Source organism: Chiloscyllium plagiosum, chromosome 21, assembly GCF_004010195.1.
Source record: "Chiloscyllium plagiosum isolate BGI_BamShark_2017 chromosome 21, ASM401019v2, whole genome shotgun sequence".
Taxonomy (NCBI): Eukaryota; Metazoa; Chordata; class Chondrichthyes; order Orectolobiformes; family Hemiscylliidae; genus Chiloscyllium; species Chiloscyllium plagiosum.
Window position 1 is genome coordinate 43703192 of NC_057730.1, and position 27340 is coordinate 43730531.

The 27340-nt window shown below is 40.7% G+C and overlaps 1 protein-coding gene across 1 annotated transcript in view; it reads right to left on the bottom strand.

Annotated features, from left to right (window-relative positions):
* Positions 1-4395: 4395 nt before the first annotated feature.
* LOC122560808 (actin-related protein 2/3 complex subunit 1B-like) overlaps positions 4396-27340 on the bottom strand; it is a 33044-nt gene continuing 10099 nt past the window's right edge. The window contains exons 3-10 of the mRNA XM_043711918.1: positions 19857-19961; positions 18394-18616; positions 16370-16477; positions 14590-14796; positions 13116-13191; positions 7744-7940; positions 5733-5823; positions 4396-4836 (exon numbers count right to left, since the gene is read on the bottom strand). Coding sequence (XP_043567853.1) covers positions 4798-4836; positions 5733-5823; positions 7744-7940; positions 13116-13191; positions 14590-14796; positions 16370-16477; positions 18394-18616; positions 19857-19961 — 1046 coding nt within the window. The 3' untranslated portion in view covers positions 4396-4797. The remainder of the gene's footprint in view (positions 4837-5732; positions 5824-7743; positions 7941-13115; positions 13192-14589; positions 14797-16369; positions 16478-18393; positions 18617-19856; positions 19962-27340) is intronic.

Below are 27340 nucleotides of genomic sequence, written 5' to 3' on the forward strand. Positions count from 1 at the left end.
AGAGGTGAAAGACAATGAATTTGCACATTTTAGCACAGTGGCTCTGTATTGAAGAAAGATTTCAAAAGAAAATTATTAAAAGCAATTAACTAGTAAAAAAGAATGCTACTTTTTAATTTTTTTTTAAGATGCCTCACTACCAGATGATGGGATTGATTGTGGCAGGGTTGAGTTTTAGATGCTGGTGGTAGTTATGTTGCTTTTCCCCCTTTACCAGTTCCCTCATAGCTTGCAGCTGTGAGATACAATGTTCAATAGATTGAGGAAAAGTGCACCAAGTACTTTGAGGCTACCTTCAGCAGCAATCAACAAAGGTCTCCTGATGGATTTCATTTCTCTGGGGTTGGGTGCATACTGTGGTGTCCTGCAGTTAGGGACAGGAAATATAGTTCAAGAAGGCACTTATTCCTGCTTATTATTTGTTCACTACTTCAGCTATAGAGAGGATAAGTAATCAAAAGGTGTCTCAAAGTCCTTTACAAGCAAAATAAATGAACACAAAGTGAGGACACTGTTAGGTTTCACTGTAATCATCTCTTAATTAGTCCATAGCTACTTCAAGTTTAGGAGTATCAATAAAGAGTGTGTACTTCATATACTGAAGGCATACTGCTTTCTCCTATTGGTATTGCTTCATAACCTGACAGCTTAGTGATAATGGTGGTTTTTTTTGGTAGGTGTATGCTGCTAAATACAAATCTGCTCACTCCTGCACTCAGATGTGTTTATATTATAGATTTTGCTGATATCCAAGTGCTTCCTTGAAAAATTGTAATGCCTGCCACAAATAGTATCACTGGATTATTCACAACCATCTTCTGTTTATAGCCCCTAGCTTTGGTCTCATCTTCAACTAGAAACATCATTGGCTACCCTTGCATAATGTTGCATATCGGTAACCTTAAAACTGTGCAATTCCTGATAGTCCAGCAATGTTATTGGCATTTCACATTCTCCCATGAGTAATATATTGCAATTACTTGTTAACCTTCAAGCTGAACTATGGTGGATGAGATCCATTTTGTATAGGTCTCTACTTAAGGAAAATATGTCATTGAATAAGAGTGGTGAGTTTCTATTGCAAAATCTGCCAACTATAGTCTATAAATATTAACTACAGACCAAACAGGTCAATTTTAATTATTAGAGGCAAACTTCAGGTAGCTGAGCACGCAATATCAAAAAGAATGGGTAAATAATTTGAATTGGTTTCCCAAGCGGTAGATGATAGCTGCACAGGATGAAGTTGTGGAATGCTGTTCGAGGAGAAAGGGGACCGGGTAGCTGAAGGCTTATGAAGTTCATGAAAAGGAGAGTGTTTTGTTTGGAATTGGAAGAAATTAATCATTTCAGCCCATGCCTCTAACCAAACTAAATTTAATTTTTATTCAAGTTCTTAATGACAATTTTGAATTTTAAGGAAATGATTGGTTCATGGTAGAAACTGATCTAGTGGGTTTCTCATCTAGGACATTGACTTTTTTTTTAAAAACTATCAATACAAAAGGAACTGTTAAAATTCTCAAGGATAGCAATTTCCATCGCAAATGCTAATGTGTTACAAGCAAGTAAGCCCAGAGCTTAGTGACAATTATGTTGGAAATGAGAAAATAATCAAAGACTATTTTTTCCTGAAGAATTAATTGCACAGAACTAGGTCATCACTTAATGTCGCCAGAAATTGGGGATGCTGTTAGAAGGAAAACAAAATAGCTCTACTTGTATAATAGCAATACAGACAGGCTGTGGGTTGTGAACATGTCCTATTCTCAAGCCCATTTGCAAATTAACAATGTAGGACAATATAAAATAATTTTAAGCAGGAAGAAACCTCATGTTGGATCTTTTGAGTTTAATACACACCTGTAGGGGTCATATCTGTAAATCAGGGCCCCCTGTAAAGATGGACAAAATTGTAGAGCTGGAAATGAATCAGTTGATACAGTAACAAACACAGCTTATCAGTATGTTTGACAGCACCACACATTAGGCTCTCTGAATTTCATTCTTGCAAGTTTTCTGATCTGGGTTGGAATCCCTATGTTGGACCCAGATCAAACTAAAAATGGTCTTACCTTTGGTGGAGTCTCATGGCTGAATTTCTGAGGCAGGTGTCTTCCCAGATGAAGCCACTTGATCAAGCCCACACACTATTCACAAGTGTTATTAATTTTGTCTTGGTTCATAAAGTATTTCAAAGTGGATCCTAATACAGGGTGGGTGGTGTAGTAATTTTGAAAATATTTAGTTGAGCAATGCTCACGGTGAGGACATCACACAAGCCAACCACCGGTAGCAAATAGAAGCATAAATTGAAAGACATGATGCTTTAATTGTTCAGCATTTTTACTTAATCTGTTAGTGCATCTGTTACGAATGAGTCATAGTGGCTCACTGGTTAGCACTGCTGCCTCACAGCACCAGGGACCCGGGTTTGATTCCAGTTTCAGGTGACTGTGAGAGAGAAATTTGCGCATTCTCCCTGTGTCTGCATGGGTTTCCTCCCATAATCCAGAGATGTGCAGGTTAGATAAAATGGCCAGGTTAAAGTGGCAATAGTGTTCAGGGATGTGTAGGTTAGGTGCATTAGTCAGGGGAAATGTAGAGTTTATAGGGTGGGAGAATGGGTCTGGGTGGATTATTCTTCTGGCGGTCAGTGGGGACATGTTGGGCCAAATGGTCTGTTTCTACACAGTAGGGATTCTATGATTCTTCTGATTAGCTAAAGTAGTGAGAATGTCAGATGATGATCATCTGGATTTCCAGAAACCATTCAATTAAATCCTCCCGAAGAGGCTTGGCTAATGTTGAAGACATCAATCTGGTTAGGAAATTAGCTGACTGGAAGGAGACAGATAAAGGACATTGCACATGTACTGCGTAGCCTACAAGATGGTGATTTAGATCTGCTGATTAAGCAAATGGGAATTATTTTGGAAAAATGATTTTTATATAGTTAAATGTGAAGTCATTCACTTAGGACCAATTTTAAAAGGATAAAACAGGGTGCTTTTTAAATGGTGATAAGTTAGACCACCAAGTCCTTTGCAGGTCCACTGTTCTAAGTACATGTAATTTAATTGTCAAACAGGTACAGAAATAATTTATAGTTATTGAAAAGGTGTTGAAATTATGCAGAAGTTAACACAGAGCTCTTGATTAGATCACATGAAGGACTCAGCAGTTTTGAAGACTACAAGTTACAGGGCACAAACATCCTGGATTATAATGGTATCAGGACTCCAAAGATTGACCTACAAAGGCTAAGTAAAACAAGGGTTGTATTTCCTGGTAATTAGAAGGTTGATGGATGATTTGATCAAAGCTTGGAATAAAATGTAAATTGGAAGAAACTTTCTCCTGATGAATTGTCAAGATGTAGGGGATGTTGTCTAAAAATCAGAGCGATAACTTTCAGGAATGAAATTTAGAAATTTCTCTGCAAACAACAATTGGTCCTAGGTATTAGTCATGCTCTCAGAAGAACCGCTTTGAGGCTAAATGGCCTTTATAGTTTCTAAGTTTGGATTTGATACACTAGATGGCAGCAATATAAATCAGGGATTACCATGATTCAATTTGCAGTCAGAAACAAACAAACTCTTTGACATTTGAAAACAATAAGGAAACGATCTGGGTTGAGACCTCTTGGCAGATAAGAACTGGAATACCTGACCAAAACTGGAGTGCACAGGAACACAGTGTATGAAGTCGGGAGTCAATAGTTTCAATAACCTGTAAATAATTTACGAAGATGGAGAATGCTAATGGATTTACTAGATTAATAAAGCCCAGGAGCACATAATTTGATCCATCAGTCCTTGTCTGTTTGCTGGAACAGCTATTCAATTACTCCTGATACCTTTTATTTTTGGAAGTTACTATTGAAATTATTTTCCTTACCCTTTCAGAGCATAATCACTGCTTGAGAAAAGTTATTCTCTCCCGAGCCTGTCTTTTTGCCAATTACCTTCTGTTATTGTCCTTTGGTTACCTGTCTACTTGTTACTGGAAACATCTATTTATCTTTTTTGAAAATCTTCATAATTTTAAACATCTCTATTAAATCACTCTTAAATCTGTTCAGCCACAACTTACTGTGGAGAAGATTAATGTTTTAAAACTTAAGAGACGATGAAATATATAAGCAACAGGAGGAAATGTGTAAAACAATTATGCAACTGAAACAGACCCCAAAACCACCCTGAGCACAGGTCAGGTTAACTGTTTTTGCCTGTTTTCTACCCACTGAACATGCATCCTTTGTTCAAGCTATGTCAGTATCACATTCTCAGATGAGTGCAGTATTTTACTTTTTGTCCAAACTTAATGGAAGAATTGCTTATTCCCCAGTTACAAACAGAAGAAAAACAAATAAGAAAACCAACTAAAATGTGCTTGATTAGTTAATTTTATTACTCCAAGAATTTTGATAGATTTCATCTTATGACCAGCAAAGATAGCCTGGAACTAATTAAACAGCATAGATTCTTGCTTCATTTTAGAAAATCTTAAGTTTAAACTGACAACCCCTGAGGACACGAAATGGAACTTGCCCAAGGCACCATACGCAGCATTTAAAAGTAAGACAGTCTTTGCAAAGCAATTCACTGAATTTGAGACTCCTGTACCTTTAAGTGTACCAGGCATTGTTAGGTACATGGATTATAAGAAAGGGCATCACTCAGTCAACATCTTTTGCCTTATTTGAAATGTTGCATTAAGCATAGGTATGTGAAAAAGAATGGCAGGGCAATTTAAGGACTTGCAGATTTTAAAAGACATTGGTCCAATGATTCAGACAATCTTCAAATCTTTCAAATCAGCTTCCAGCGTCTGTGAGGGAGAAAAAATAACTCATTTTAAGACAAGGAATCTTCAAATGCACTTTTTCCAAAAAAAAAGTTTTTATCATGCTGTTCTGTAATGAGAGAAGCCACACTCCAATTTGTCTTCCATTAGTAGATCACAGGACAAAGGTTCAAATATTCCATTTGGAAAAGTTTTGAGTAAAATCACCTTGGAAAAAAAATTCAATTTCCAAGAACAGTAGGATGTTTTCAATTCCCAACTGGCTTTAAAGCTTGAGTTTTTCCAGTTTGTGCCAAACTGTAGGCTGCTTTGCGCTGTGCACCCATTCTCAATAATTATTTAATACCAGGTATAGCCATGTAGCTGTTAGTGACAGGAGATTCTTCTGTTATGAAAGAGACACTCAACTTGTTACGCCACCTGGTGGCCAGATGTTTGAACACAGCACCATGGATTAAGCAAATTTGAGACACCAACTGGATAATAGCAGGGAGGTATTTGGAAAGTAAGTGAAGTGAATGAACCACATCAATACATTTTCAAGAAAAGTGTTCTGTAGCAGGACTAGCAACCAGACTGCACCTTTTAACACAGGTTGTCAAAATTTTAAATGTTTCTCTATTTTAGCATGGGGATGGGACTTGTTTCCTTCACCCTACTGGGATTGCCTGAGTGGAAATACTGCTTCTATATCCTAACATCTTACTAGAGTTGGGGGAATGCAAAACAAATAGTAGTTGGCTCCAAGTGCTGAGATCAGATCACAGATTAGGCCTCCTGTTTCTCAAGTTCAGTACCATACTAGATTGTGTTGCTATATCGCAACAGTCACTCTACAGATTGTACCCCAACTTAATGAGTTGTAGCATCTTGTGTGGGTATTGGGAGAAGTGGAGAGGAATAGTCAGTGTAACTTTTACCTTAATATCCCAGATTGCCATTCCACCATCCATACCAGTGGTACAAAACTTAGAACAGTTCTTCTTTCCACCCTCAATAATGGAAATTTGGCTGTAACAAAAATGAAGAATTGAGGTCTTAGTTAGATATCCCTTTCAAATCTACAAATACTGAAATCAGGCAGGAGGTATCGTTCATAGTAATTTACATAAAGCAGAACAGCACATTGCTGTCACTTGGAAGCACTCAGCATTTTCGCAGCTGAAATGCACAAACACTTGGTGAAGTTTGCTGTCAAATAGTAAGGGTGCGGACTAGAAAGTTAGCCCACTCAATGTAAAATTTAAAAAGTTACTAGACTTGTAGGTTTGAGACCAGAAATCAGATCTGATTTACTTTTTAACAGATTGAGCATATAATTATTATACAATATTATGTAGAGTTCTGGTTGATTTATGCTAACCATAGAACAGAAATCTAGGAAGTCAGCTGTTAAGAAACAACTTGTGAGCCATCAAGTTAAGATTCCTTGGTTTTCATTCTAACATAAGATTCTGTTCAGTAAAACTCTGCAGTTTTGAACCTTAAAGATCAATTGGTTTCTTTTACTGACAAACTGCTCTTGTGAAACCTAGTCAGTTTGGCAAGGTATAAACCATTTTAAAAAAGGTGAATAAATTTAACCTTTGTTGTATGGAACTAATTCAGAAGCAGACATAATATGCTATATAGACACGCAGACTTAAGAATAGGTCATTCTGTCTCTGCTTGTTCATTGGGGAATGGAAGGCAAAGCGCAAAAAGTCAAAACATCAGAATACAAACAAAAGTGAATCAATGGCACATACAACTTTAGACGTTGCATAATAGACTGCCTGACTTGTTCTCAAGCCAATCTCCATGGGTGTGGAATACTGAGTCACCCAGAATGCTGAAATGATTACAAGAAATAAATGTTTAAACTGCACTGGATGGAAAACAAAATTCCTGGTTGTGTTCAGTATCTTTCTGAAGTAATAGATTTTCATTGACCAGATCATTTGGATTAATGTTTATAAGCTGTGATATATAGCCATTTTCTGTCATATAACTACTGCCCTTAAACAATTTTTGATCTCATTGTAGTTTCTGATCTTTCCAAAGCCTGATTTCAATGACCATCTCCAATTTTCCATTACAGATGACTGCTGCTTTACACCCTCTCCACATTGCGTTTCACTGCCTCTTGGAAACCCTTTACTCCTACTAAGCTGCAAACTTAATTTCTTCTTTCACACTCAGTATCAACCCCTTTTCCCACCTTGTTGAACATTCTGAACAATTTATGCTTTTGGAGACGGTCATTCCTCCAGATTCTTGGATCTGTTGAGCAATGACATTCCTCCAGGAAACTAGTCATATAACATCTGCTCTTTCATGAGCTGTATGGTGGACCTGAGCTATAATCTGCGGGATTAGTTTGGCATCAAGAGTTGTAACTCTCAGGACCGGAGGTGGAGGCATCAACACCCTGAACACAGTTGTATGTTGCAAGGTTCCTTTGCTTTTCACTGAAAATACCTCCTCATAGGTCATGTTGCAACTGAAAGTTCCTTGGAAGCAGGTACAGGATGGACAGCCAATGTTGGCTTGTCCCAATCCTGTGAAAGCATTGATGGGCAAACCTAAGCCATCACTGTTTACCGGCAACAGTTAAAATAATGGAGAAAGTGGTGATCAAATGAGTTAGGATAGTTTTGTATGGACTGTAAGGCTTCCTTCTTGGCCAGAAGCTTCGGTTTTAAAACTTAGCTCGAGTCACCTATTTTACAACATTTGATTGGCTCTCTATTTTGTTTCTCAAAAGTCTTTCATTTAAGCCTCACACCAAGAGTCTGTTTTATGCTTACTGTTCTCCTAAAACAAAATGCCCTAGACTTGAAAGAGCAAATTTATCAAAATGGCAGGTAATGAGGAGAATTGTTGAATTCATGATGGTGCAATGAGCAGAAATGTGAAGTGGTACTTTTGGAAGACAGCTGCACTCCTTACCTGATGCTGTTCTTGTGCAGGGTCTCCAGGCTGGTGGTGGTGTTATCAGCTGAGGCGGTTTTGTCCAGGTTCCTGAACTTTGCCAAAGCTGTCATTCCACCTTGCACCTTCTGTTTGGGAATGTCCAGTTTCTTGCTGAACGTCACTGTGTCTTTGCTGCTGTCATAAGTGAACAGCACTGGGTAGCAGTCGTGACCCTGAGAAAAGGCGGCAGACACAAATTGAACCCTCAGTCCCACTAAGTTGCAAAATTGCTTACAACTAGTGAATTAATTTTATGCTCTCTTTGCCTGCTGTCATCTTTTATTGATGTGCATTATGTAAGATACTACACAAGTGATTAAATGTAAAATTTTGAAAAGATTTCTCCTTCCAATTGTTTTTTAATAATGCTGGGCTGAGGATATCCAGGCACATGTAGTCCTTTTAAAAGATCCCTTGAGGGCCAGTCACCGTGCAAATCTAGTCAGGCTAACTTTCACAGGATCAGTGAGAAGTTGGCCTTGCTCTCAGCTGGCAGCAATGAGCAATTTGATAGATATACCCCTCTTTGCTTGGATGAAAGGGATTGAAAGTGAGGTTATGAATGTGAAATCACTGTTTTTAACAAGGGTGTCCAGGCAATGCACCCTTGTTAAAAACACCGTGATTTCACATTCTTAACCTCACTTTAAATTGTGCCATGCAGGGATTGAATGTCTTGTTCGGGGGTAGCCAACAACCTGAGAGTCATCTTTTTGGGGAAGCTGCATTAATTGAGCAACAATATTAGGGATAAAGGATTCTTGGAATAACAGTACCATCCTGAGAGCTGCTAGGCCAGAGGAATTGTCTCTACCAAATTTTCTCTTCTGAAACACTCCATAACCTTATCTTTGATCGAACGTTTGATCTTCTACTTTTTGCAACTCTGTGTTGTATAATATGAGTGGAGTGGAGTGCCTTGGGATATTTTGTCATGTTTCAGTAAAGGTATTGATGTACATCATTTTTTTTGGTTCTTCTGGCAATTATCTTAAATCTATGTCTTCTCCAGTGGAGACAGTACCTCTTCATATACTCTGCTCAAACTCTATGATTTTTAGCATTTCATTAAATCGCTTGAACCTGGAATTCCTTGTTCCAAGCTTTTCTTCATTTACTCTGTGTCAGGTACCATTCTGGTAAAATCACCTCTGCATCTCAAGTTCTGACATCCTCCAAGTATGTGAAATAATTGTTTTCATAGAATTGTTGTGGTGCAGTGGGAGGTCATTTGGCTCGTCCAGCCTACACTGGTCCTGAGCATTTTAATTGAGTACCAATCTTCTTGCCTTTTCCTCATAACTCTGCGCAATGTTTCTATTTAAATAATCACCAAATGTCCTCTTGAATGCCTCCATTGAACCTATTTCCACCAATATGTCCATGCAATGCATTCTAGACTCTTAACTACTCAGTTTTTCTCACCTTGTGTTTTATTGTAAATCTCTTTAAAGCTGTGTCCCCTGGTTCTTGATCAGTTTGAGTAGACCAGACCCCACATGATTTTGAAAACTTCTATCGAATCTCCTCTTAGCCTTCTCCTGCCCAAGGAAATGAGTTCCACTGCTTCATCAATCCTCTCGTCCCTAGAAACATTCTTGTGAACCTCTTCTGCAATCTCTCCTGTGCTTTCCCATCCTTCCTGTAATGTGGTACTCAATACTCCAGCTGAGGGATGACCAGTATCAACATTTATTATAACCTCCATGCTTTTATTTATATGCTCTAGCTGTCCTGCTACCTTTAATGCCTTATGCACATATACTCCCAGGTTTCTCTGTTCTAAATGGTGTTCAGAACTACTCTCCTCTATTCTAACTGTCTCTCTTGGTTGTTTATATCCAAGTGTATCAACCTCACACTTCTCTGCATTCTCTTCACCTGCCACCTATCCTCCCAATGTGTCAATGTCCTTTTGAGGTTTAACACTTTGCTCCTCAGTGGTGTAGTCTGCAAATTTTGAGTATCCCATGCATGCCAGCATCCAGATCATTTAGTATAAATAGGCAAGGTAGTTGGTTAGCTCACCGAGCTGTTGGGTTATTGTGCAGATTTTTCGTTACCGTACTGGGTAATGTCATCAGTCTGAATCCCGTGAAGCGCTGTTGTTCTGTTCCACTTTGTTTTTCTGGTTCGGTCTGTTGAGGTGAGTGTCACTTCTGGGTCTTCTCTGCAGCAGTTTTCCTACTTGGCCTGTGTGTTTCCTGATGGCCTTTTTTTGGTTGAAAACCAGACTTCTAAGAACTCTCTTGCCTGTCTCTGGTTGGCCTGTCCTAGGATGGTAACTTTGGCACAGTTGAATTGATGGTCCTCTTGGTCTGTGTGTACAGAGATGAGGGAGAGTGGATCATGTGTTTAGCAGCCAATTGGTGTTCATGAAGTTGGATGGCTAATTTTCTACTTGTCCAATGTAATGCACATTGTAAGGTATTTTGTATACTGTATTGGTCCTGTATGCTGTGGGTATGGGGTCCTTAGTGTGGCTGTAGTTTGGTGTCCCACCATAATACCTAATGGTCATCAGTCTGGTAGTTAATTTTGATATGTTTCTCACATAGGGTAAGGTGCCCAGTGTGTTGGTAGGTACAGTAACTTCTTGGCGTTGTCTGTTGGACAGACATGAATAGACAAAGCTGATGGACAAAGTCGTTGCTAACAACGGATACCCCAAGTGTTCCTCTTCTTTGCACTGTATGTTGCAGTGTGTCACAGCTATTTTAAACTGTTCAAAGATTTGTAGCTCGAGTGCTCATTGTTGTGGTTCTGTTCGCCGAGCTGGGAATTTGTGTTGCAGATGTTTTGTCCCCTGCCTAGGTGACATCCTCAGTGCTTGGGAGCCTCCTGTGAAGCGCTACTGTGATGTTTCCTCCGGCATTTAGAGTGATTTGTATCACCAACTAGCCACAAAAATACATGACCAGCTATCCTTAGTAGCCACACACTCAGGCGACAAGCAACATGAGTTCAACTGGGACAACACTACTATTATAGGACAAGCCAAACAGAACAGCCAGGGAATTCCTAGAGGCATGGCACTCATCCACAGATTCAATCAATAAGCACATCGACCTGGACCCAATCTACTGACCACTGCAGCGGACAGCTAGAACTGACAACTGGAAGCGGCAGGTACAAATCACTATAAATGCCAGAGGAAAGATCACAAAAGCGCTTCACAGGAGGCTCCCAAGCACTGAGGTTGTCACCTAGACAACATCTGCAACACAAATTCCCAGCTCGGCGAACAGAACCACAACTATTTTAAATTGTGTCTTGACATAGCTCCATTTGTGGACATTGGGATGGTTGTTATTGTAGTTGAGGAGCTGGTCCAGGTGGGTGAGTTTCCTGTATACTTTGGATGACCAATGGAGGGTTTACAGCCATTCTACCATGACATCGAGGAGTGGGAGTTGGTGGTTGTTGTTTTCCTCCCTGATACCACTGAGTATACGGTTGATGAGGTGGTGTTTTTCTTCCACAACAAATGTCATCCACTTATCGTATCCATAGTTTTGGTTGAATCAGCAACGGCTGTGTTTTCAAGTCTCAGAATGACTGCTTCTGCTATTAATCCTGAGATGGGAGAGCCATTGGTGTGCCATTGACCTGTTGGTAGATCTGGTTATTGAAGACAAAGTGGATGACAAGGCAAAGGTCTAGAAACTTGACCATGTTGTCTGTGCTCATGGTGTTGCTTGGAATAATGGTCACTAGATCCTCTCGTAGTGTGGCAAATCCTTTCCTTGGCTAGTGGTATGTCAATGGAGATTAATAGGGCTGCGACATCAAATGAAACCATGATTTTATCCTCGTCAATTTTAGTGCTAATGAGGATGTCAATGAATTCCTGGGCCCAGTGAATGGAGTGGGGTGACCCACTGACTAGGTGTTTCAGTCTATGTTGTAGTTCCTTGGATAGTTTATGTATTGGTGTACCTGATGGTGAAATTCTGGGTATGAATGGGATGTCTGGTTTGTGTACTTTGGGGGAGTCCATAAAAGCAAGGCATGCTGCAGCCTTCTGGTTTCATCCTGAGCTAATCTGTTTTGGTTAACTGTCCCGTTTTGTTTAAGTTTGTTCAGCGTGTATGTAATCCTATTAGCCAGTTGCACTGTTGGGTCTATCTCCACCTGTTAAGTTTCAGTATTGTCCAGCAGTGTCAGTGTTTTCTCAATGTAGTCCTGTCTGTTCATTATATTACCAGTGGACAAAGGACATATGATAGTTATAATATTGTTTTTATCCTCCAGGAGTCCTTTCAACGCTTTCCTTTCTGGTGCACTGTGGATGTTCCACTTGTTTCTCCCAGGTTAGTGCAGGGACTATGGTTTGCCGGATTGCCTGCTGTGTCTCATTGGTCTTCAGTATTGTTGCTAAGGCAGCCAGGAAGTCGGTTCTGTCAGCGTCTTTGTGGTTGTAGTTGGGTCCGCATATATTAGAACGGCTTTCTCATTGCCATTGAGTGTTCTGCTGGAGAGATATCTCTTCCTGGTTATGGTCCTATGTTGTGCAGTGATGATGGCTTTATCAACAGTGGTGGTCCATTGTTTGTTGGTAGAATTCCTGTACTGTGATTTTTGGCGTGCAGTTTTCCAGTGTGTATTTTTGAAGGTGATTATGGGCATCATTAATCATGACCCATAACATCCTGCGTTGGTTCTGTACTGCCGTGTGTCTGGCCTGTGGGTTGTTTAGCGCTTTGTGGTAATCTGTTGTCTAAGGCATTCGTGGAGGAAGTGAAGTTGCTCCTGGGTAGCACTCTGTCTGTTGGTGATCAATTCAATTTTTCAATTTAACTACGGCAAGTTACTATCCTAGGCCAGGCCAACCAGAGACATGCAAAAGAATTTGTGGAAGCTTGGTTTTCAGACAAAAAGGCCATCAACAAACACAAATAGATCCAGTGTACAAACTAATGCAGAAAAGACCCGGAAGTGACGTACACCCCAGCAATCTGGACCATAAAACCAAGCAGGACAGAACAACAGCGCTTCACAGAAGTCGCACTGATGATGTTACCCAACATAGTAACAAAACAGCTGCATGATAACCCAGCGGCTCGGCGACCTAACCAACTACCTCACCCACAACCCAAGCTACAGATCTTCTCAAAAACCTTAAATAGGAAAAGCAAGAGCCCCAATACCACCACATGGGGGAACGCCAATACAAAAGCTTCCTCCAGCCTGAAAAGTATCCACTGACTATTACTGTTTCCTAGCTGTCAGCCAAGTTTGCAGAGAAGAAATATCCTCCAAACAGCTTGGTCCTTTGTGGCCACAGCAACACTCTGCTACCTTGCAAACAGAGTCTAGTATCTGAGGATTTCTACAAAGTGACTTACTGCTGCGACTAAACTGTTCTCTGTGATAAATGTAACAGTCAGGAGAGGTAGAGATGCTGTGTCAAGGGTAGCAATCCTGTAAACAAGAAAATAACTCAGGTCAGTAGCAAACCAAGAAAGAGAATGAAAAAAGTCCCAGGAACCTCTAAACACTACAGAGCTAAATCTCTGAGGCATCACAGCGCAGAACAAGGCCATAAGGCTCAATGAGATACTATTGCAACAGATCCGAACTGTACCCTTTCCCAACACATTAACATTCCAATGGCAAGGCAACTTGAGGCTTACTGTAGATCTCTGCACACAGCTAACTCAGCAGCAAGTTGGGTTGGGACTTGTGTGTATTGCTCAGCTACATAAATAGCAATGTTAGATATGGCAACAGTCATTTAAGAGCTGCAAAGTTTTACCACTAACAATGTGCTTTAGTCATCAATAGGACTGGAAAGGAACACAAGTTAGACTCTCAGCAGCACTTGGTTTCAGGGTGAAAGGCCATATCATGCCTTGGTGAGGAGATCAATGGAGTACCTGAAATCTGAGTCAGCTCCAGGTATCTGCTGCAACTCCACAGACAGTTTTCCCACAACATATGATAAGAATATGGACTGGCAACCTTGTTGATGTGGACATTAGGCGGGAGTGTAAGACACTGGGAGAACAGCTCAACAGGCAGCATTGGTGGGGAGAGATGAGAAGGGATCTTACTTTCACTGGTTCCATGGAAATTATTTTCCAACTGAACATGACTGGGGCAGCCATCCCTAGGATGCACCCATTGCTGATAAAACAGAGCAAAATCAGCCTGAAACCTGCCCGACTTCGAGAGACATTAACTTCCGGAGGAGCCCTTCAACAGGGTTAAAGAGGAAAGAGTCTGCTTGCCTACCTCAGGCAACTGTCAATGATGCCTGAGAAATGATCCAACTAAATTGCAGATCTCCTGGGGACACAGGAGGTTAATCCCCAGAATTGGTCATTATGTGAGCATTGGATCAGTAACACAGAGACAATGAAGTCTACTTTCTATCCTATAATCAATAAGTATTACATTAATGGAAAGACCAGAATACCCACTGGGAGTGTGTGCATTATCCTGATTGAGTTAGAGAATGGTGCAGAAGCCTTTTAGCATAAAAACATGTACTCTGGAACAAGATCTCTCATTTGGAGATATATGTAGCCGCATGGACCCTACTCAGCAGTCCTGTACACCTTGAACCTCAAAAGGTTTACTATGAATATCTTTTGTCCAATGACCTTTAATCCTATCACAAGTAACCACTATCAACACAAGGCATGAGAGGGGCTCTACACTGGTGTCAGTTTGATGGTAAATAAGACTACTATACTGTCTGAATTTTTTTTTAAAAAGTGTACTTTTTACTTGCAAGATACTACATCCTCAATCACTTTTTTCATGAAAATGTGTTCTCTAACTGTGTTGAATGTCTGAATTAAAATGGAGGCTTACATTGACTTCTTGTTGGCATCGGTGACACACACAGTGCTATCATGGCTGACCCAGACCAAGCGGTTCCCACTGTCTGAGAAACAGACTCCGTGAACCCAGCCTCCAGTTCCACTGGACTCGAACAACAGCTCTCCAAATGGCATCTTTGAACCCCATGGTGTGGGTGACGGTTTCTCCTCAACCTCCTTAATGTAGGCAGAGAAAACCCTAATGATGAGAACAAATTAATGTAGTTAGAATGCTGGCAACGAGGCTACATTCCTACAGCTAGCTACTGCCAAGCACTGTGCATTCTTGAGATTCTATCTGCCCTGGAGCGGTGATAAATCCAATGATTGTGGACTCAGAATCACAAAGTGATATGACACAGAAAGAAGCACTTCAGCCCATAATGCTTGTATTGTTTCTTTTACCTAGCACCAATCTCCTGCCTTTTCCCTATATCCTTGCACATTATTTTATCAATAATAATCCAATGCCCCTCTGGAATGCCTCGATTGAACCTGCTTTCACTACGTTTCCAAGCAATGCCTTCTAGACCCTTACTACTCGCAAAGCAACAAAAGTTTTTCTCATATTACTTTTGCTTTGTTTGTACTCTGGCTCAGCTTTAAGGATGTTGCATTGCAGACTCAATGTGATATTTCAAGTTGTTTGTCTTAAATCCACAGACAGTAATGAAACTCAGTTAAGAGAACAGGGAAGCTTCAGTGCTATTGTTTTTACCTCCCTGAATTCATGGCATATGATCTGTAAGGGACTGGTGAGAGCCTTTAATGGAACTTCACACAGCCGAGATTGACCCTGACATTCAGTAATAGGCTTCAAACTACGAGTAGGTAGCAGCGGCTGATTTTCTTTACCCCAGCACCCTGCTCCAAACAACTGAAATCTATCTTGGCAACTTCAGATGAAACCAGATTAAATCATTGTGACATCGAAATTGGAGAGATAGATTTCAATGCACACATCAATTTTAATTTACTTATTCTTTTATGGGATGTTGGCATCACTGGTAAGGCCAGCATTTGTTGCTGCTCCTTCTGTTTTCTTGAACTGAATGGCTTGCTGGGCCATTTCAGAAGGCAGTTAAGAGTCAACCACATTGCTATGGATCTGTAGTCACATGTTGGCCAGACCAAGTAAGGATGACTGATTTCCTTCCATAACAGGCATTAGGGAATCAGGTGGGTTTTTACAACAATCAGTTGACTGTTTCATGATCACACCGATTAGTCCAGACTCTGGATTATTAATCCAGTGACATTACCACTTTCCCTGAGAAATCTTGAATGCAAGAAATCAGGAGAGGGAAACCAGTGAATATAGGAGACAGACAGTAAGTGTGATAAGGACTGGTGATCAAGAACAAAATCAACCTTTTTTCTCATTATTGTATATTGAAAAACAATTTGCTTCTTTTTAACTTCCTGGGTTTCAATAATTTACAACAGTTTTATTCCCTTATCATACACTTGCCTGAGTTTCTAACTGCTTCGTGTCCCAACACAACCACGTCATATTTCTAGTAGAATATAAATTGTATACTCCACTGTAGAATACACACAGCAGAGACACAAGCCTATTCAATTATAACACATGCGATGGGTGTCATGGTAAGTAGCCATTGGACTACTAATCCAGAGACGCTGGGGAAGTGAATTCCTAACAAAGTGAATTTCAATTATAAAATCAAATATTATGCAGACTGAATATTAATTTTTCAAATCTTGCCAAGTACATTTTAAGTGATAAATGCATCAAGTCTTGAGTACATTACCTGCATTTGAAGTCAGAGGATCCAGCAGCCAACAGAACGTTATTGGGATGCCAATCCAGATTCAGCACAGTGGAACGAATGGGTTTCTTGATGTGTTTACAAACCCACCTGTAAAATGCAAGTTGAAATCCTGATGTGATGTGGAACACAGGATCCAGACTTTCTTTAAGTATGTTTCATTCATTCTTTCCTGGGTACACACGTAGTTTTCGTCTTAATCCAAGATTTAATCTAACAGCAGGCACCAGAAGTGCTATTGTTTTCTACGTTATAAGAATTTTCTTCAGTCCTGGCCGACAGTTGTTCGACAAGGAAAGTGTTCACTTTCCCAGCACCGACACCAAGTACCAAAGTCAAGATTGATCACTAAAATAATACAAAGAACTTTGGATGCTGGAGATCTGAAACACACAAAAACAGAAACTGCTGGAGAAACCCAGCTGGTCTGGCAGCATCTGTGGTGAGAGAAACTGAGTAAATGTTTCAAGTCCAGTGACTCATCTTTAGAACCATCCCGAGGAAGGCTCGCTGGACTTGAAACATTAACTCTCTCCATAAATGCTGCCAGACCTGCTGGGTTTCTCCAGCAACTTGCATATGCCGTGATTGATCACAACACCATTTGCTCTGCAACTTCAAGGTGGTTTAATCCCAAACTCAGAAGAGCCCTTTCTTCGGAAAGAATGTGACGTGTGATATTTTCCCAACTAAGAATTCTTGGAGTTGCTCCAAGTGACATTTGTGTTAATTAAAATCAAGCAACTTCACCCCCCCCCCCCGAAACTCAGTTCAACCTGCCTAAAGTCATCTGCTGCAGGACCATTAGGAATGGGGGAGTTTTGATTCAGGCTGCAATGTAAATACTGAAAGATTGAAATGCCACCCCAGCTCTCCCAGATGCAAAGATGCCCATTATTTCCTCTCAAAGAGTGTCCATTCTTGGTGCCTGGGCAATGGGCCTGACTACTGAGAGGAGAGCTTCTCCCCCCCCTCCCCTCCACTTTAGCTCATTTAACACCCTCATTAAATCGAGACATTTACAGTTGAATAACCAAGACAGAGGGAGTTTCCACATCACAGTTGAATAATTTCTTAAGTAACACAGGTCCTTGCAATGAAACTTGGAGTGGATAGTTAGGATAATCAAGGTGCACACTTGCACTGCCTAATGGAATTTCAGAAACTCTGTTTTCAGTAGAGAGTACCTGCAGGTAAAGTATAACATTCTGATTCAATTCAAAACATTTGCTTTATATTGTTGCAGCAGCCTGTGCACTGATAGAACAGTAATGTCAACAATAACTTGGTCAGTACCATTTTTACTGAGTCAAATGATTATGGATTGAAGCCTCCTTCCATTCCTACTCAAGAGACTAGAAATAGACCTGTCACTTTAGTGAGGTAGTGAGGCTGTGCTGCGTTTTTGGATGTACCTTCCTTCAGATGAGATACTAAACTACAGGGAACGCAGAAGATCCCATAACACTACTGAGAGAGCAGATCTCCCCGGACCATATCCCTCAACCAATGAATCTAAGACAATCATTGCTGCTTGTAGGACTTGCTATGCCTAAACTGAAACCATGTTCCCTAGACTATAATTCAAAAATACTCAGTTGTCTCTGCAGTGCTTTGGGACTGACAAGGATCTGAAAGCTCATCAATTGTGCAATATCTGACCTTTCCAACAGCAGACATTGGCTGACCTCTCACTGTCAATGGTTTATTGACGAACAGAAGCAGCTCTGTGCTCTGCATTATTTTGGACAGGTCGTTTTGTTATAACACACATTTCGTCAACACAAATTCGTTGTCATGCAATTGATAAACTGGGGACGCCGTTTCCACAATGTGAACCATTAAAACGTGTGTTGGGTGTAACACAATTACAGTGCCAACACTTTCACAGTGCTGTCTCTAAAGCACGATTTTTCTATTACATGGGATTGCACATTGCCTTATAGAAGATCTGACTGTAGATGCTCCTTTGGTTGTATTTCATATTACAGTTGCTGCAAACTCACCAATCGTTATCCTGCTCAAAATAGCAGACAGAAATCACTCGTGATCCACTGCCCACCGCAAACTTGTTCTCCTTTGGTGACCACTTCACACAGCGGGCAGCACGGTTGATTCTTAAAATAACAAGAGTAGGCTTCCAAACATTTCCCTTCAGGGTCCAGACATAGGCATTACGGTCAGTGCCACAGGTCACAATTCGATTGCTCTCTGGAGCCCAGCCAATCCCTAATTCAAGAACAACATTATTGGTTTGGATTGATCACAAGATAGAAAGAAAGAATAGATCCTCAAGAGCATCTAGAAGTTCTTAATATACCTGCACCACATGAGAAGTCATCAACAGCAACTAAAGCTGACCAAAGCTAGGGATGGTTTGTAGACAGAAATGTAAGAGAATGACTGATAACTCCAGTAAATAATTGAAAAGAAATTGAATAGTTGAACTGAATAGCATGAAGGTACAAGGAGAAACTAGCGAAGTAAATGGAAGAGAAAGGAATAGGTTGACATTTGATCAGGTTTGAGGTAGGTGGCTCCTAAAGAACATAAATAGGAGCACAATCCACTTGGGCTGGAGCAGACTGTCAGTGTCTGATGAGGATGTAGGTGAGTTGGTCTGACACCATTTAGTTCACATTAGGTGCTTCTATCTCACAACTTACTGAAGTTTTTGAATTTTAATACAACTATTGGAGATTCCTAGTCTTGAATGTTATATTGAGGTATATACTGGATTGCAAGGATTTTACTGCATGTACTCACTGCCCATACCTCAGAGTAAGCCTGTGTGTACAGGCTGCATGTGCATCTCAGTTATAATGGAACGTATCTGAGTCTTTACAGTACATTCCTGTCTTGGGGAACTTGCAATATTTTGGATGTATTATACTTGTGTATGTCATGTATGTGATATATTGAACTATATTGTACACCTTACACTGGCATAAGCTTCCTAAAATATATTGGAATATCTCTACAGTATACATTCTATATTGGTGTATAATAGTGTAATCCTGTTACTTATGATATAATCTAGCAGCAATGATTCTAAACTACTGAAGGAAATGATTACAATTGGAACTTAGAATAGCCGAAACGTTGGACAGAGTCCTGTATGGACACTAAACCATTAAATAAAAGGTATTTTTATTTGCATTAGCTCTTGCTAATATTCAAAAGTACATTGGCTTTGAAAAACCTCAAGGCACATGTGATTGTGTAAGGCACTATATAAATGAAATGTTCTTCCTTCCTTATTTGTGAATGTTATTACAATAATTTATTTGAAAACTATTTTAAATAATTTCAGCTTCATGAAATCCAAAGTCGAGAAGACTGGCCTGTGCTGAGGCTCATCATGGATAAGCCACTAAGCTGTAAGTCTGTTCTGATGCAGGGAGCTTGTATGAACACAGATGTCTTGCACTACCTGACATACAACAGAATGGTGTACAGTGGGTCTCACCTGTCACATGGCCACTGTGTTCCTTCAACTCGTGAATCCTGTTCCACTTGGACCCTTCTTTCTTGTAAATGTGAACCTCATGGTTGTTGGGACAAATAGCAATTTCTGAGGAAGCAAGTCAAAAATAAAAACCATGTGGCAAAATCAAAATAACAATTCAGGAACCATTTTCAGATAAATGTGAAAAACAGGAAGTTAGAAGTGAGAAGAAGGGGTGACATGGTGGCTCAGTGGTTAGCACTGCTGCCTCACAGCGCCAGGAACCCTGGTTCGATTCCAGCCTTGGGCAACTGTCTGTGAAGTTTGCACCATTCTCCCAGTGTCTATGTGGGATTCCTCTGGGTCTCTGGTTTCCTCCCACAGTCCAAAGATGTGTAGGTTGGCCATACAAAATTGCTAGTGTTCAGGAACATGTAAGTTAGGTGCATTGGTTAGGGGAAATGTAGAGTAATAGACTAGAGAAATGGGTCTAGGTGGGATATTCTTCGGAGAGCCAGTGTGGACTTGTTGGGCCAAATGGCCTCGTTCCAGACTGTAGGGATTCTAAGAAAATTGTTTTTTACATTAGTGAAAGTTAGCAGAGAAAGGCATAGGGATCACTATCCAAAGTTCAGGGACACGAAGAGAAGCCAAATGCTTCTTTAATCCAGAGCTTTCCAAAGTGGGGGGGGGGGGGGGGGTCAGGATCAACGTGGGATCACAAACTGAAATTTTAGGGTCATGTGCTCCAAGGCACCAACAGCGACCAGGAAGCTCGGAGTTACATCAGTCTTAATCCTGCTCCAACAGGCAGGCTACCTAGACTCTCAAAGATCTCACTGAGGGTCCTGTCAACCTTCAAGCCTTGAAATGGGATTATAGAGAAGAGGTCTGTGAAGCACTGGCTTTATGTATCACAAGGGGGCTGGCTTGCTGAGTGTCATATTTTTAATAGCAATGGGAATGAGGAATGGAAGGTTGTAGGAAGCATGGTAGGGCTAAAGACTTCAGACCTTACTTTGTTGATTTTACTGTATATGTCCAAGCTGTGACCGTGAATAAATTGAACAACGAATGGTTAAACAAAAAAAGTCTAAAGCACAGTGGGCAACATTTCAAGAGAGTGCACAACAGTGAATTCTCTCCACTGGTCACTCCCTCTGGTTAGGTTTCATTGTGTGACCTCTCACCTCCAACTGCTTCATCTGCAATGCTAACAAATAAAAATGTCTTCAAATAACGCTGAAAACCCACACAATTCACCAATGATTTCTCTCCTGTGTTGCCTGTTGCACTACGATGGGATTACTTTAATTCCAGGAAGCTTGTAAATCCTATCCCTGTGCTGCTTCAAACATTTTAACAAATTTACTGGGCTGAAGAGTACCTAATAAAGTACACATATGCAAGGAAAAAGTATTTACTTCTCAGAAAAATCCTGGATAACAGCAGCTGGTTAGCAGGATATTTTGAAGAGGAAAGGGTTACATGTAACGATAAACGTCCATTTTCTGACATTACTTGAACAGCTAAACAAACTACATGTTTCAAAGGTCTTATGTTTATTCAACATCATTAATGGACCACTAACTACATAGGAAATAAAGCATTCTCTCACTTTTGGCTAAAAGAGGGAATCCATTAACTAAGGGATGTGGAGTTTTGTGCTTCATTTCCTGTTGTTCAATCCACAGTGCACACAGATAAGATTTCACATTCACCCTTAAGAGAAAACGTCGTTTACAAGCATAAAATCTCCTCTTGTCTGATATTTCAACACCAGGCCATGCAACTGAGGATTAATAATTCCATTGGCACGATAGTTATTTTCAGAGTTTTTAGATTAGATTACATTACAGTGTGGAAACAGGCCCTTCGGCCCAACAAGTCCACACCGACCTGCCAAAGCACAACCCATCCATACCCCTACATTTACCCCTTACCTAACACTACAGGCAATTTAGTATGGCCAATTCACCTGACCTGCACATCTTTGGACTGTGGGAGGAAACCGGAGCACCCGGAGGAAACCCACGCAGACACGCGGAGAACATGCAAACTCCACACAGTCAGTCGCCTGAGGCAGGAATTGAACCCGGGTCTCTGGCGCTGTGAGGCAACAGTGCTAACCACTGTGCACATATGTCATTGGTGACAATTGGAGAGTATAATTTCACATGAAAGATGGCCTAAATGTGGTTAGCAGCCATTGCCAAGGCTACTGAAAGAGCTAGGGGCTCAGCAGGTGTTAAATAATACAAGCTTGGCCTTTTGGTCGATAGTGTCAGATTCATTTTGCATAAATCATCCTGAAACTGCAAATAAAAGCAGTGACTTTAAAGAGGTGTTGTTCCTAGCTGAGGAGACAAGGTGCAGGTTCGAATGCTCCAACAGCCTTCACAAAAAAGTTACTGCCCTCTGAAATGGCCCAGCAAGCCAATCGGTTCAAGGGCAATTAAGGATGGGCATCAAATGATGGCCTTGCCAGCAACACTCACATCTTGAAATAATCATAAATAAAATACATTCAGCCTGGTGGTTCAGGTTATCTCATCCATTCTATACTCATTTTACATAACATTCATTGATTCCCTATGCCTCGAGGTGTTGTTTACAGAATTTGTGGTTTTGCCTCACCTTACCCAAGTGACAAACTCCTGCCATGTGTCTCCTGATCCTCTCTATCAGCTTTCACCTCTTATTCTGCTCCACTATCACGCTTCCTCCCACTGGGGCTCCTTACCCACATCTCCACCTTGCTGCTTTTCGGTTTTAAAAACACTCTAGAGCATAATTTTTCTCTTTTTTTATGCCTTCAAATTCTCCTTTCCTTCCTGCTGCATTATTGTTCTAATACGATTTCCTCCAAGTCAAAAGGGCCCAATAAATGGAATCTGTTGCTTCCTAGTTTGAATCTCCCTGTTAGTACACACTGGAATGCTAAAGCTTGTGCCATAAAACACTGTGCATTGTACAAACTTGCTGAGACAAGAAGTCAGCATTTATAACATGCGTTTCCCCAACATCTGTGAATGTTAACTTGGCCAAGAGCCAAGATGAAAGAATTGGAGTCCAAATACAGTAGTAATGAGCTCAGTTATATCCAGGACCGACATTTCTCTTTTGTGAAATGATTGAAGCATGTCTCCACCTTCAGTCCTGGTTTCCAGTTTACGTGGAAAACATTCAAGGCCTCAGAGGCAAGGCAGTGAAGCATGAACCCAAATCAGCCAATCGAGTCAAGAAAACCATAACCTCTCAGCCTCGAATGGAGAGGATCTTAATGAGATAAATACAACAGCAAAATAGACACAGCCAACTGAGAACATGTTCCTGGTTTCAACCTAACTGCATCAAATTGAAACTTCATTATTACTTCATTATGCAATCTGAATCAGGTAAACAGTTGACCTGTTTATTTATCTAAATTCTGTATTAGTTGTAAATTCGGACTTGTGACCTTAATATTTCTGGTGGCTTGCAGTTATTGGCCAGGCCTGGATGTAGTTTATTCCCTGCAGGATTTCAGTACAAGAGGTACAGCTATTTGACTATTTATCACTAACCTTTCACCTTTTAATAACCAGTGTGTCACACTGAATCAGTCGCTATTCAATAATGCTGTAGAACACTATAAATGTGAACAATGAGTTAGCTATAGGAAACAGAACTGGAAGTTATTATTACTTCCAAATAAGGGCAACTAACCTCAGCACTGAAACAGGAACTTGACTTTGACAAAAGATGAAAGCAATAAGTGAGACTGTTTAGAGAAGTTTTGTCACAAAGAAACGGAAGGTGGGTGGGACTGTATTTGAATGTCAGAATACAGTTTGCATGTGGTTATGGACCAGAACTGTTGCCAGTGCCAAGTGAGTCTCAAAGCAGTGTGTTGGCAGAAATCAACATTATTTTCAGGTGATCTGCTATTTATGCTGGCAACTTAATACTGATTCATTTATTCAAATAAATTGCCTTGAGGGATTTTCCCCCCATTGCTATTAATGCATAGAAAAAATGTTTTTAACTCAAAAGTTATTAAATATTTAGAATAATGCTTTAGGCAGGGTAGTAGAGACTAGAATTTTCTAGATGTAAGGAGAGTCCTGATGTAGAAACATAGAATCTAGGAGTAGATAATTTTGAGCTTGCTGACCCTCTTTCTCAATGCCATATTCCCATTTTCTCCCCATCCCTTTAAAATCTGGAAATTTCTCTCTCTCTCGCTTTCTTGAATAGAATTCAGTGACTTTCACAGATTCACTACCCTTTGAGTGAAGAAATGTTTACTCATCTCAGTCCTAAATGATTTACCTCATCTCCTGAGGCTATAACCCTCTAGTTGAGACTCCTGAACTAGGGGAAACATCCTCTCTGCATTCAGTCTGTCCAGCCCTGTTAGAATATGATAGGACCCAATCAGACCTGTTCGCATCCATCTACCTTTAGTGAATGCAGGCCTAGTTAAAGCAATCGGTCATCCCCATTACAGCTTAGCAAACCTCACTGAATTCCTTCTGTGGCAAGTATATCCTTTCTTAGATAGGGAGACCAAACCTGCACACAATACTCCAGATCTGGTTTCACCAGAAAAGTGTATAACTGCAGTAAAACAACCCCACTTCTGAACTCAAATGCTCTTGCAGTGAAGGCCAATATACTATTTGTCTTCCTAACTGGGAGCTTACCTGGATCCTGAGCCACACGGATGGCCAGGGGTAACCTTCCTATGGGTAGCCACGAGATAGGTCACCGGGCTGACACTGCACATTGTTACCTCAATGTGTCGGTAGTTTAGATTTCGGCCCAACAAGTCCACACAACCCTCCGAAGAGCAACCCGCCCAGACTCATTCCCCTACATTTACCCCTGACTAATGCACCTAACACTATGGGCAATTTATCTTGACTAATTCACCTGACCTGCATATCTTTTGACTGTGGGAGGAAACCGGAGCACCCGGAGGAAACCCATGCAGACACGGGGAGAATTTCTGTGTGGAGTTTGCACAGTCGCCTGAGGCAGGAATTGAACCCGGATCCCTGGCGCTGATGCAGCAGTGCTAACCACTGAGCCACCTTTTTGGAGTCTCAATAATGTCTCCAATAGTCATCACCATTGAGCTCAAGTAGGTATCTCCATTCCAGAGGCACCCTTGGGAGGAAATTTAAAACACTTGCTCCTCTACTGGGGCCACTCAGGCAGGTCCTGCTGATCTGATGTAAAACCTCTCTAGCAGTGAGATTTGCAGTTCTGTAAACGCCCCTCAGTGGACCACCCGATCAATGGTGCAATAGTTTATCTGGACACTGGGGTTACCCATTTTGCCAGCAGACCGGGAAAATGACTGTTAACTTACCCTTTGATTATTTAGAGTGGGTGCAGACCCCACTGAGCAACTAAGTTGCTCCCATGTCTATAAACTAGAGTTTCTGGATTGGCCTTGAACTCATAAATCTTAGGCTTTGATACAAGAGCGCTACCAACTGAGCTTAAGGTTCGTTAACACTTTAGTGCACTGGTAATAAAACTGATGTCAATATTCAGCACTGGCTCTTTAACTTTCTAAATGTCTAAAAAGAATCTGCACCAACTAATTCAGACAGAAAAGCAGCTGAAACAGTACTAGAAAGAATATGTTGAAACAGCCTGCTCTTTCAACTCAACATAATTTACTATTCCTCCTCCTACTAAGGTTTTGACCATGGAAAGTTTATGCAATCCCTATTTAAACAAAGCTTTTCTGTGCAGAGCATTTACAGATGCATTAATCACTGCACTATCTTTTTTTGCAAGCACCTTTAGTGCCCTGTGAACCTAATCAGTTATCCGGCTCACAATATTCAAAGTCCCATCGAGGAATTATGGCTGCAGGGTCTGCTACTTTTAACCAGAGTTTTAGATTTCAGACTCTTCTGGGAGAAAAAAAGAAACTATGAAATAATGACAAGTTACCAAAATGTCATGTCTGTTCAAATGTCCGAGGGATTTATCTACTCAGTCAGGAAAGTAGTAATTGTTTAAGATTTCTTTAATACTCAGTTGGCAAAAGTAACAAGTAGTCAAGGCAGGTAGGAAATTTTGCTAACATCACTGATACAAGGTTAATTAACACTGAAAGTGCAGTGGTAATCAAACTGACACCAATATTCAGTGATGCCTTCTCCACATTCTAATCATTACAACATTTCTGCTCATGGAAGCTTGCTAACTCGTCCAAAGTTACAGTGTCAACTGAACTTCAAAAATATACTTCATTGGCTGTTAAGCCTTTTGAAATATTCTTAAGTGAAGAAAGATACTGTATAAAAGCCACTGCTTTCCTTCTTAAATTAACCAACATTCACCACAGTTCTCAGAGCCATGAGCTTCCCCTCTGCCTGTTTTAACAGGATTGGCCTCATTCCTGATCATGATTGACCTCCACTGACCCCAGCTGGGAAAGTGTGAATCAGGTGAAGCTGGATGACGACAGGAGCGGACCTGGCTGCAGTTTCTATACCTCCACCTGTCCCTCACTGCCTTAATTTACATTCAGCTGAGGTACCAGCAAGTTCCTGCTTTTCTTTTGGTAGTGGATAACAACCGCATCATGGATACTGCCTTTTGTGTCTTAGAACATATACCAATATATGATCAAAAGGGTTGATACTGAGCTATGAGAGCAGAGGCTTTTATAGCAGCCAAGCTCTGCTCTGAAATGCTCCCTCTAAACCTTGGTGCCTCTCCTTTAAAATGTACTTAAACATTACCTCTGACATAAGCTTGGTCAAAGAGGTAGCATTCAAGGCACATTTTAAAGAATTAGAGCGGCACCAAGGTTTAGAAGGGGCATTTCAGAGCATAACATAGCTGCCATGTGGATCACCTAAAATCATGTGCATGAGTGTGTGTGCGCATGGGTGTGAGAGGGGCTAGGAGTCAGGCATACTGAGATAGAGTCATACAGCATGGAAACAGACCCTTTGGTCCAACTAGTCCACAACAATCTTGTTCCTACTTGTCTGTGTTTGGCCTATATCCCTCCAAACCTTTCCTATTCATGTACTTATCCAAATGCCTCTTAAACGTTGTAACTGTACCTGCATCCACACTTCCTCGGGCAGTTCATTCCACACACTAACCACCCTTTGTGTGAAAAAAGTTCCCTCATGTTCTTTTTAAAATCTTTCTCCTCTCACTTTAAAAGTACGCTCCTTAATTTTGAACACCCCCATTGCAGGGGAAAAACCCCTATATCTCTCATGATTTTGTAAACCTCTATAAAGGTCAGCCCTCAAATTCCTATGCTCCAGTGAAAAAAGTCCCAGTCTATCCAGCCTAACTGAAACACACTCCATTCCCAGCAACATCCTGGTAAAATCTTTTCTGAGCCCTTTCCAATTTAATAATAATCTTCCTACAGCAGGATGACCAGAAAGTACACAGTATTCCAGAAGAGGCCTCACTAATATTCTGTACAACCTCAGCATGACATCCCAATTCCCATATTCAAAGGTCTAAGC